Source organism: Sinocyclocheilus rhinocerous, unplaced genomic scaffold, assembly GCF_001515625.1.
Source record: "Sinocyclocheilus rhinocerous isolate Xijiao unplaced genomic scaffold, SAMN03320098_v1.1 scaffold597, whole genome shotgun sequence".
Lineage (NCBI taxonomy): Eukaryota > Metazoa > Chordata > Actinopteri > Cypriniformes > Cyprinidae > Sinocyclocheilus > Sinocyclocheilus rhinocerous.
This window is the reverse complement of record NW_015649570.1, coordinates 573,458-586,037: the sequence shown is the minus strand read 5'-3', so window position 1 is coordinate 586,037 and position 12,580 is coordinate 573,458. Positions and strand designations below refer to the sequence as shown.

Below are 12,580 nucleotides of genomic sequence, written 5' to 3'. Positions count from 1 at the left end.
CGGGGTGGTCTGCGTCTGAATTGAAGGGTATACCCACGCTCTATCACACCGAGTAGCCAGCGCGAGATTCCCGGAATAACTTCCCACGCGCTCAGGAACTGACATAGCGGCTTTAGCAGCTTGGTCGTTGGATGCGCCGCATTGACTGAGTGAGGAGGAAATAGCTCTTTTTGTGAGAATGTATGCATTTTTATTGAATGAACATCCAAAACACAAACATTTGAAAACATGAACTTGTGGTGCTTGTGAGCCGGGCCGCTCACACACTCTCCTCTCTTCAGACCGTCAGGACGAGCAGAATGCTGAACACATTTACAATTTATTATTGATTCAGTTTATATAGAGGTCTATGTTTTGGATGAATATTTCGGTGGCTCTGCCCCACCTGCCCATATAGACGAGCCACGCCTGGTTATAAGCATGTGAATATTTGATTTTACCACTAAGTGGCGCTGGCTCGAAACTTCTCACTTTTACTTCAGGGCTTCGTGCTGATGACCCATACCAAGTTCCGTAACGATACGCTAATGCGTTCATAAAATACAGCATTTTAGTACAAATTTCAAAATGTCTGACGCCCTAAATGGCTGATATGGGAAAATTGGATATGGTTCGACTCGGCATGCTGCACCAAATCTAAAGAGATCCCTAAAGAGAATCCCTAAAGTTTTGTGATTTTTGGCCAAACCATTGAGAAGTTATAAGGAAAAAGTAGGTTTTTCGAACTATTAAAAATAGCGAAAAAATAGACCTTACGAATTTTTTTTTTTTTCAGAGGAAAAAAGAATTTTCATTCTAGACCTTATGGTTCAAAAGTTATTAGCATAAACATGAGTGAAATTTTGGACAAGTGGTGGCGCTACAGAGTTTGAGTTAGAGACTCCAAATTTGCTGTGGTTAATGATGATACTGTCCTCTATCAGTGTGCCAAATTTCATAACTTTCCCGCAAGCAGTTCTATGGGCTGCCATAGACTCAAGAGCGGAAGAAGAAATATAGCTGCAAGCAGCAATTAAGGGGCCAAGCACTCCAAAGGCAAAATGAGGAGCTAAGCATGGCATGGAGCATCAGACCAACAGCAACATTGAGTAATTAAAGCAAGTTTAGGATGATTTGAAGCAAAATGGCTGAAAAATCATAAACACAACGTCTTATCACTTGTGACCAATAGGTGGCACTGTTATCAAATCGATGTGGTGTGTTCTGTGTGAGGTAACAATAGCCGCGTTTCCATTGTCGGGCCAAAAGCGGGCATGCTAGTGCGTGCCAGGGCCAGTCGCGTTTCCACTGACACTTCCGGGGCTTGATCGTGCCTCGTCTGTGCTTCCTCGGGGCCAACGGCCAGGGTTTTTTGGCCCGACGAAAACCTTGGGCTAAAGCGGGCCAGCTGGGGCTAGAGAGGTGGATATGAACAAAGGCGGAGTTTCTCCGCGTCTGGAGAGTGTCAGCGCTGCGAATCATTTCATACAGTTAATAGCTAACACCAGCATATGACTTTTAAAATAATTTTAGCTCAAAACTCACTTTCACAGCAGCGATTGTTTGAAATAGCTTCTGTTTGATAACTGATGTGGATTATGATCACCATACAAGGCAGAAATATTTATAAGGGATGCAAAAGATGCATGCTAGCCATTAGGCCTACCAAATTTGTTGGAAGGGAACTCCTTCCCTTCCAACCTTTCCTGAAGTCCTATTGGCTCCTGCCAGTCCAAATGACTGGCCAATTGACGTGAAGTATGCAAATCGCATGCAAATACTGACGAGCTCGAGAGGCAGTATAAAATGCGGTGCACGCGACAATTACGTCAGAATCTTCTACTTCACCTGTTGAAGTTAAATCCATAACTTTTTGTTAGCACTGTCTGATGATGATCGGATTCGATTTTGGAGAAAATCTGACTAAAGATCGAGGAGGAGTTCGAAAAAGTAGGTTTTCAACATAAATCAAAACAGCAGACAGGAAGTTCAGCCCACAATGGCATAATTGGTATCTATGTTGTCATCATGACCCAAGGAATATTTTGAGACCAGTTTCATTATAATAGGCTAATGCAATCAAAAATGATTAGGATTTTTGGAAATTTCATAATTAATGGTTAATGAATGGTTTATCACTCTTGACCAATAGGTGGTGCTGTTACCAAAATGATGTGGCCTAGTCAGTGTGAGGTGACAATGGCACATACAAAGTTTGGTGTAAATATGTCAAAGCTTTGCAGAGATATAGCCTCAGATGCAGTTTGACATCTTTCCAGCAAATTCTTTGATACGCTAAACGAAAACCATTTCGTATATTGACATGAAATCCATAACTTTTTGCCAGCTTGGTCTGAAGATGATCCGAGTCAAATTTGGTGAAAATTGGAATAACGGTCTAGGAGGAGTTCGAAAAAGTAGGTTTTCAACATGAATAAAAATGGCGGACAGGGCGTTCGGCCAATTATGGAAAAATTGGTATCAATGTTCTCGGCATAATCCAAGGAATCTATCAAAACCAGTTTCATTACAATAGGCTAGTGTAAACAAAAGTTATTAGCATTTTTTATAAATTTCATTATAACTTTTGACCACAGGGTGGCGCTACCCCCAAACTTTTTGAATACCATCAGGGCATGGTGCTGAGAAAGCATACCAAGTTTCGTAATGATAAATCAATGCGTTCGTAAAATATAGCATTTTACTACAAAATTCAAAATGGCCGACGCTCAAAATGGCTGACATGGGAAATTTGGCTATCATTTGACTCGGCTTGCTGCACCTAATCTAAAGAGATGGTTGGCCAAACCATTCAGAAGTTATAAGCAAAAATATGCATTTTTCATATCTCCTGACCAATAGGTGGCACAGCGCCGAAACACTGCAGGTAGTCTCAGGTCATGCTTGTTATAACACACACCAAGTTTGGTCTCAATACACCAAACCGTTGCGGAGATACAGCCTCAGATCTATTTTTGCGTCAAATTCGTTCGTGCGTTATTCGAGAATGGTTTGACTAATCAACTTGAATTCCATAACTTTTTGCCAACATTGTCTGAAGATGATCTGAGCCAATTTTGGTGAGAATCAGACAAACCGTCTAGGACGAGTTCAAAAAAGTAGTTTTTTTTGAACAATTAAAAACAGCGAAAAAACTAAACCGTGCAACTTTTGAATTTTGGTGTTCATTCGACTCGGCATGAGCAAAGGAATTTTCCTTCTGTGCCTAATGGTTCAAAAATTATTAGCATAAACATGAGTGAAATTTTGGACAAGTGGTGGCGCTAGAGAATTTGAGTTAGACTCCAAACTTGCTATGGTTAAAGGTAGGGCTGCACGATAAATTGCATGCGATATCCTCTATCAGTGTGCCAAATTTCACAACTTTCCCGCAAGCAGTTCTATGGGCTGCCATAGACTCAAGAGCAAAAGAAGAAACGGAAGAAGAAGAATAATAGGAACGCCAACTGATACATTAATAATTATATTATTTAATTATAATATAAATAATAATAATAATAATAAGAAGAAGAAAACTAACGGTTTCCATAGGTGCCTACGCACCTTCGGTGCTTGGCCCCTAATGAAACAGATTGCTGCAGTTGAGACAGGCTCTTTAAAAGTAACTGTTAAAAAACAAGGCGCATTAAAAACGCGAATCCAAACGCCAGTCAAGCTGGTCGCGGCGAAAATAATGTGCACGCTTATTATGATTTTTCGGGTAATCTGCAGGAAGAGCAATAAGACTATCCTTGAAGTATGCGTTTATCAGTGCGTCAGATAATGTTCTTCAGTCAGTATTTTAGTCAGATGTTCTTAATAACTTATTTGAGAACTTCTTAAGAATTTTTCAAGAATTGCACTTAAAGGGGTCATATGATGCTGCTAAAAAGAACATTATTTTGTGTATTTGGTGTAATGAAATGTGTTTATGCGGTTTAAGGTTCAAAAAACACATTATTTTCCACATACTGTACATTATTGTTTCTCCTCTATGCCCCGCCTTTCTGAAACGCGTCGATTTTTACAAAGCTCATCGTTCTGAAAAGCGAGGTGTGCTCTGATTGGCCAGCTATCCAGTGCGTTGTGATTGGCCGAATACCTCAAGCGTGTGACGGAAATGTTACGCCCCTCACCATACTGTTGATGCCGTGTCCGGCCGGAGCGACGAGACATAAACATTAAAACCCATTACAAACGAGGCATTTGTTGCATCCAGTGGGGACATAATTATGGATTATAATGACTTATACTGTCTTTTTACGCGTTGTGTTGCATCGCGCCGCTTAAACATAAAACCCTGTCTGCATTTGTGATCGGAGAAATGACAAACAACAAGCGCTACTCTACACTGCTCAAAACTGTGGCAAATCCTTTAAATATGAAAAACGTACTTACAGTCTGTGAGTCAGAAGCACCATGTGTCAACGCCAGGGAAAGACATGTGATGACTCCGGGCTGGACTCCGCTTCGTCCACGGTGAAAGCCGATCTGCCGATCCACAGCGCAAAGTTGTAGTATATCCTCAGCAACCAGCACGGATCAGCTCCAGGCATGACGAAGCAGATATCGTCCTCTTTTGGAAGACCAAACAAAGTAGTTTCGCTTTCACAACGAATCACACAGTGCCTTCACGACATGGCGGCGGCAACAACAATACTACAGCGAGAATAAAAGTTATGCCTTCTTTCTTTGCGTGAACATTTGGGCGGCGCTATGCAAATCTTCCCACATAGTGACGTAGACATGTGGGGGCGTATTAGAACGAGCCGTTTTAGGTAGGCGTGGCTGACTCTTAACTTTTATAAAGAATATCTCTTTGGATTTGAGACTTTAGTCTTTGCAACGTTACAGATCTTCTTTATGCACCAAGAGCTTGTAACACTCCAAAGAGAAAGGAAAAATTGAAATCGCATCATATGATCCCTTTAAGAAAATTCTTACGAACTTCTTGGAATTAATCTTAAGAAATTGCTCAACTTATTTCTTAAGAAGATTTTCGTGAACCCTATGGGGTTTAAATTCCCCTACAATACCAAAACACTGTGATATATATTAATATATAATTAATTATATAATGTTAATATAATGTTTACTAAATCAAAACTCCAAAATTATCCAAAATTTTTGAGAAATATTTTGACAATTACATATTTAATGACATTTGCCTTAATTGTGTGAAACTGTTAACCTATGGGACATTTAATTTTGCCTTTAATTTTGGTGACCAGTGCATTTCAAGTAATCCAACATAAATATCAAATATTCATTTATATTTCTATCCAATATAAAAAAAATTAATAAAGAATGACATTTGATATGATGAATGTGATTTCAAGAATATGAAAATAAATAATAAAAAAAAAAAATTGCATTTACCGAAATTGAGTGCATTTGTTAAGGCTCTCTCATAAAACTCTTCAGCCTTGAGTTTTTCACCCTTCACTTCATGAATGAATCCCTGTATGCTACACACCATGCCATCCGGGTTTTTCAGCCTATTAATACGATGATCAATCACTGTTTTCAGTTTCTCCTCACACACCTTGCCTTGCTCCGATTTCGGCTGCAGCCTCAGGCCTTGCATGAAATGATGGATGGCCAGTTCTTCAGATCTTCTGGTATAGAGCTGGTATTTGCCATATAAACAATGAACGTTCGGCAAGTATTGCTTTTCATTATTCGCCATTTTAAATGCTTTCTCAAAAAATATCTCAGCTTCCTCAAAACTACCACGTTGTCCGTAGTGCAGTGCTAAATCTGCCGCGGCAATAACGAAAGAAGGCTTTAGGGAAACTGCCTTTTCCAGATGCTCGATGCACTGATCCAGGTATTGCTGTTTTTCATTAGATTCTTCAAAATCAAACCCTGCTTTACCTTGTGTCCTATATTTTTTTTCCAGGAATATTTTTGTGCTTTTGTAACACAGAGCCAGTTGATGGTGTATAAAGGCTGAGTTTGGGGTAGACTGCAGGGCTCCTTCCAGTAGAGTAATGGCAGCGTCCATGTTTCCTAATTGGCGGCAAAATTTTGCTGCGTATCTTATGACGTGTGGGTTTTCAGGGGACATCACCAGTGCCATAATCACCTTCTTCAGTGCAGTTTCGGATATCTTCCTATCATCTTTGTTATGCTGCATTCTCAAGGCTAGAAACACTAACAGAACAGCATCATCTGGATTAAGCTCTACAGCTCTTTCAAGCTGTTTTATTGTTTGCGAGTTTGAAGAGTCAGAGGTGTCTTTTGTTGTGCGGTACATTGCAATAGCATAGCCTGCATTTAAATCACGGTCATCTGGGTTCATTTCAAGGGCCTGTCTAAAGCATTCCTTTGCAGCATTGTAGTATTTGTAAGAGAATTTAAGAAAAGTCCAACCCTTTTCTCTGAGCACCTCAACAGTATAAGTGAATCCTTCAGAAAATTTTCTGTGGATCTTCTTTAACTCTCTCAAGTAATCTTCACATATAGAGAATTCATTCATATGATAATGCAACCAGGCAAGATCTCCATAGGTAACAATAAGAACTTCATCACTGTCTTTGTAGTGTTCTTTTGCAAGCTGCACTGATTTCTGCAGACTTACGAGTGCTTTCTGCTGGTAGCCATAGAGATACAGAACAAATCCAACACTGCTGTAAGCTCGTGTTATTCTTGCCTCGTCAGATTCCAACTGAATCTGTTCCTCGAGACGATTCAGTAAATCATAGAGAACGAAGTCTTCTTCTTCTCTTAGAGACCAAGTAAAATGGCACTCCTGCAGAAGCAGTTTGGTTTTTAAGGTACCTTCAAGACTGAAAACAGAAGGAGAAGCTGATGAAATAATGATTTAAACATTCTATTTGTATGAGTCACGTACTGTAGTTTCTGTCAGGACCACTATCGTCAAAGATGATTGACAATTAGCATACAGTTTGAATTGGCAGTATGGTTCTGTTCTGGGCAAGAACTCCCTGCGCATCCATGCAGCCTAGCATGGATGAGAGCAGGGAGAGCAGCAATAACCCCCCCAGGGTAAACAGAACAGAACCAACATAAATGTATTGCAGATATCGTTAAAGTTCAATCATTTTATGTACACATTTTAGAATTAGTCTGATTCAAAGGAGAATCAGAAGGCTGAATGCTGACTGACAGAGGAGGAGCTGGGGATGGAGGAGGGTAATTAGCTATTGAGCAATGCGAAAACTGCTGATAATACTGAGGGACCTTATATATGAATGCTTAGATAGGTATCGTATTCCCATAGGTAGATGGGGATCAGCTGAGAGTCAGTTGATGCGAGCTTGACTAACGTGACCTGCCAGAACTAACGCTATGCTTGATGTTGTTGCAGTATGTCGCAGTGTACACACGGTGTAAACCATGTATTAAAGCACAAAAGAAATTTCCAGTGCTGTAAACTTGAAGAGCAGTTTTTCCAGTTTTTCTGTTTCCTGGAGTAATTCATTTCATGCATGCTCACATGCGAGCATACAGATACCACAGGCATTTAAACACACACACACTCACACAGAGGTGAAAATTTATTAGAATGTTGTTTTTACTGAGGTAATATTATTTTACCCCAAAAATCAACATGTATATCACTATATATATGCTTTACTGACACAGGGCCCTATTTTAACGATCTAAGGGCATGGTCTGAAGCGCATGGCGCAGGTGCACTTAGGGCGTGTCCGAATCAAAGTCCCTTTAAGGCAAGTCACACGTCACTCGGCGGCCAACTTTGAAACGCCTCTCGGGCATGCAAGTGCAGCTCCTATCACTTTGTATGGGGAAACATTAAATTCTCCCAAACTGTTCACTAAGTTTATGATTAAATTTCATATTTGAAATCACCAATGAAATCTGACAACAACTGTGTCATAAATGTAGTTTCTTTTGCTCAAATAGCATTATAAAAAGCTTATTTTTTCAGGCTAGATCAGTCAGTTTGCATGCGCAGTCCTAAGCGCACGTCTCAGAAGGCTGACTGTTTCTATAGCAACCGGGACGCTTCTAACGGCAGCTGCAGTGATGCGCTGACTTTACCGATTAGTGATTGGCTCTTTCATTCAGAAGGCGGGGCTTCCTGCAATAGAGTGGCCATATTAAGCATTGCATTTTTCCCCATTCAAAACTATACAAGTGACACGCCTTGGGTACAGTCTTTTGTCCGAATCCACTTTTGTTAGTAACCAGTGGCGTAGCCACGGGTGTGCCAGGGTTAGGGTTAGGGGTTAGGATGGCTACACCTAAAAATAGATGTAGAATAAATTTTTTATAGTCTTAATAAAAATGTTTTTCTAAACTTGGTATATTGTTGTTTACTTACAATATTTGTTAATTTAAAATGTAATTTAAATTTTAAATGATTTTCGTTAAAAAATAAATATCTGCCGACATTCGGACTGCCAACCAATCCGCAAACAGCCGCTGACTGTGATGTGTGACCCCACTCACCCCAGCATCTTCAGAGACTTTTGCCACGCATTCTAAACAGTAGAGAATCTTAAAGGGATAGTTCACCCAAAAATGAAAAATTCTGTCATTAATAGAGTGGGGGAACTATGACGTCACTTTGTAGGCAGATCGGCTGTTAGCATCGCACTGGTTCCCTTGACAAAAAGCCAATGGGATTTTTCCATAGGCTTTTGGATTATCGCAAAAAATAAGCTCTGTGTTCAATCATAGTTCATGAAACTTACACGTTTTGTCCATCAAAATTCCACGCTACATGAACCTTTTCATATAAACTGGAATAAATACAAAACTAGAGCCAAATTAAAACTGAAATGAGACATTAGTAATAAACTATCATTTTGTTAGGGTGGGTACACAATTTTATTTTTATTTTATTACGTGGCTTTAAGCACTATGCATCGTTAAAGTGTCACTTTCACTGCGACTAAGCCAGTAAATGTGGTGTTTACATGGAATAATCATATGAGTTTACCTTATGGTACGAACCCAGAGTCTCCGCATCAGTAGGAAAGCGATAAAACGAGCATCTTCCATCTGAAGACTTGTGTTGCATTTCGGGGCAAAGCCAAATAACATGGTCGAACAACAATATAAAATGCGGGAAACGATTAATTGGTTGTTCTACAATTGTAACTATAAATTATACACTACGATTGGAAAATACTGTAAAATGATCAACTGTTCGGCTTGATGACGTTTAATGTCTCCGACAGCACCTGTAGTGTAGTCCCATTTAGCAACTTGTTAGCAACCATCTTTTTTAAGAAATGTAACGGTTTAAAAAAAATCACGAGTAGGGTGTAACTGGTGTGTTTTATGTTGTCTCTGAAGATAGCGAGTGTAGTGGTACAGGCCAGGTACACAGAGCGACAGAGAGAGAGACGGGGGAGCCGGATGATTTAAACCTATACAGTCTATGATTTAAACGCAACGCAAAGGAAGACACTGCATTGTTGCAACATCGGTCCCTTCAGAGAGTCTTCTCAAAAACAGGACAAATAATCACAGAGAGGAGAAAAAACACTGAATAAAAAATTGCTTACCAACACACAAACCATTCACAATTGCTAAACTGGGCTAAAATAGAAGGCTCAGAATGATACTAAATAAAGAGCCATTTGGGTGTCGTAAGAGCCGGCTCTTCTAAGGGAGCCGAGCCAAAAGAGCAGAACTTCCCATCACTAGTAGGAAGAGTTGAGTGACTAGTTTAGTGACTTAGCCTACACCGCTAGAGTGGGGTTGAGAACAGTGGGGCTCAGCAACCTTCTTAACAAGTGCCCCCTTTCCCAAAATGATAATGCCAGATAAAATGGGCCATCAGTTAAAATGAAAAAAGAAAGAAAAAAAGGTTTAAGTATATTTGCTCAATGAGTATGCTGTCAATCAGTCAGTATTCCCCTCCAAACAATTCTAAATGGTTTGATCCATTGCCACTTGATCTAATAAAAGTAGGCAGCATCCAAAACGGCATACTTCCCTACAATATAGTAAGTAAAAAACAGTATGTGAAAAGAAAAGTATATCTGAATTCACATTCATAAACAGTAGGTGAAAAAGTTCCCGTATGACCTACTACAACGGGCGAGATTTTGAAGTGTGCACCCAGTCAACAATTTGCGAATGACAGTGAAGCGACGCAACTGACACAGGTCACATGACAATGACAACAATGTTATTATGCTGGAAACACTCCCCTCTTTACATTATTTAAAAAACCTTTTATGGTCTACTCTAAAGGAAACATGTACTTGCTATGAGTAAATTCTTGTTGTTGTTGTTGATGTTTTTTTGTCACATATTTGTAATAATCTGAATGTAGGGCAACATTTTGTTTGTTTTATTGTGAAACTTTTGTGCTGCCATTTTGGCCAGGACTCCCTGGAAGAAGAGATTTGCATCTCAATGGAACTATCCTGGTAAAATAAAAGATAAATAAAAAAAACATGGCCAAAGTAGTATGTGTGGATTAAATTTATAGTTTATAGAACATACTTTCTAATGGTTATAAGTAATTACTTAATCAAAATAAGTGTGCAACTCAGAGAGTGTGTGATTTCAGAAGTGACAGAAAGATTAGGCTGTTGACTTGTTGCCTTGCAGCCCTATCGGCCAGTAACGTTGTAGGTAGCGTTTGCGCTCAAAGGTAGCCTACCACCTGAAACTGATTTCAGACAGGCTTCTGAGGCAGCATTATCTGAGGATCAAAGAAATAATAGAGAGAGCTTTGGTGATAACTAAGCAAATATTTAATTACTATAATACTAATTTCTCTAGATATGAAATCAAAAGTTGAAAAAGACCACCACTGACCACAAGCCACAACTTTCAGATGGAATTTTATTTTTTTTAGCTCTCACGAAATTGAACGGACAGGCAAACGTTTGGAATAATTGCATTTTACTGTTTAGTAAAAAACAGTAATACTGTGAAATATTATTTCATTTTAAAAGAACGGTTTTCTATTTTTATATATTTTAAAATGTAATTGATTCCTGTGATAGCAAAGCTGAATCTTCAGCAGCCATTACTCCAGTCTTCAGGGTTACATTACCCTTCAGAAATCATTCTAATTTCACACTTTCATTACATGGACTCACAAAGATGAATTATATTTCTAAAAATCTTGTTTGTGTTCATCTGCATAAAGAAAGTAATATACATCTAGGACAGCATGAGGGTGAATAAATGAGCGAATTTATGAGCCTTATTTTTAATGAGGCTTATTATTATTTTACTAGTGAGGTCCATCTCACTAGTCTTTCACAAGCCAGTATATCCAAACCTATATGCACCCACACTTGTCATGTTTTTTAAATTAACCAAAATAAATTATTGAGATTAATTCATTAGCAATGGCTGTCCTATCTTAATGGGGCCATTTTTATTTTGTTTCCTGAGGTGCACTGTTATAATTTAGGAATAAAATGCCATTTTCTACCCTGATTTTAACGCTATTTTTTTTCATTCCTGTCAACAAATAAATATGGCATTACCCTGGCTAAGGTCTATAGGTGGACTTCTGACATATTAAAGGGCTAGTTCACACAAAAATGAAACTTCTGTCATAATTTAACCACCCTCATGCTGTTCCAAACCTATTAGACATTCAATCATCTTCAAAACACAAATGAAGATATTTTTAATGAAACATGAGATTTCTTTGCCTCCACTGGAAGTCCATTTCAGCAAAAATTTGACGCTTCAAAAAGTTCATAAAGACATTGTAAAAGAAATCTATTAATTTAGCGATTAAATCCAAGTCTTCTGAAGAGACATGATCACTTTATGTGATGAACAGATTCAATTTAGGCTTTTATTCACATAAATATTGATAATCGCACATAAATAAAGCATATAAAATATGGTAAACAAGCTCAAACGTGCTTGACATTTGAAAACCAATGAGGTTTGTTCTGCATGTATTGTTGGTGGCATGAACTTTCAATGGAGGGACAGAAATATCATTAATAGTATCATTAATTGCTTCAAAGATGATGAAAGACTTGTGGGTTTGGAACGACATGAAGGTGAGTAATAGATGACAATTTTTAGTTTTGGACGAACTATCCATTTAAATGTTGGGGTAGTAAAACATTTTGTATCGACAAATTTTTTTGCATATTAAATGATAAAGGAGACCTGAATGAACACAGAAGTATGGCTGGATGATTGGCCCATAATAATCTGACTCGACCTATGAGTGTTTTAGCTCTTGAATTAAAAAACCTGTTAAAGTCTTCCTTGTAAATTTGTATACTAACCCTGTCCATATGTTGAAACGCATGCATCAAAGTAGAATACTGCGATTTGAAAAGTATAATGTCTTGTTAGCATTATGTGGTGGAAATAAGATTTAAACATTTCTGGAATAAAATAGTTGACTCCTTTTATCTCAACTTCATAGCTAGCATTTTACATATTGTAACTATGCACAATTTAAATTTTCACATGCATAATTTATAACTGAGATATATGATAAAGATCTTAAAGGTAATTGTCATACTACCCCAGTGACAAGTTTAAGTTGCAATATTTGCACAGTTACTGTGCTCACGTTGTTTCAGGTTTCACATGTTATTAATTTAGACAAGAACACAGGATGTTTCTTCTGATTATATTCTCAAATACAAAATATTGT

The 12,580-nt window shown here is 38.4% G+C and overlaps 1 protein-coding gene across 1 annotated transcript in view; it reads right to left on the bottom strand.

The window, feature by feature from the left end:
• LOC107710712 (uncharacterized) overlaps positions 1 to 8,429 on the bottom strand; it is a 14,955-nt gene extending 6,526 nt beyond the window's left edge. The window contains exons 1-2 of the mRNA XM_016515546.1: positions 8,422 to 8,429; positions 5,359 to 6,770 (exon numbers count right to left, since the gene is read on the bottom strand). Coding sequence (XP_016371032.1) covers positions 5,359 to 6,770; positions 8,422 to 8,429 — 1,420 coding nt within the window. The remainder of the gene's footprint in view (positions 1 to 5,358; positions 6,771 to 8,421) is intronic.
• Positions 8,430 to 12,580: the final 4,151 nt, after the last annotated feature.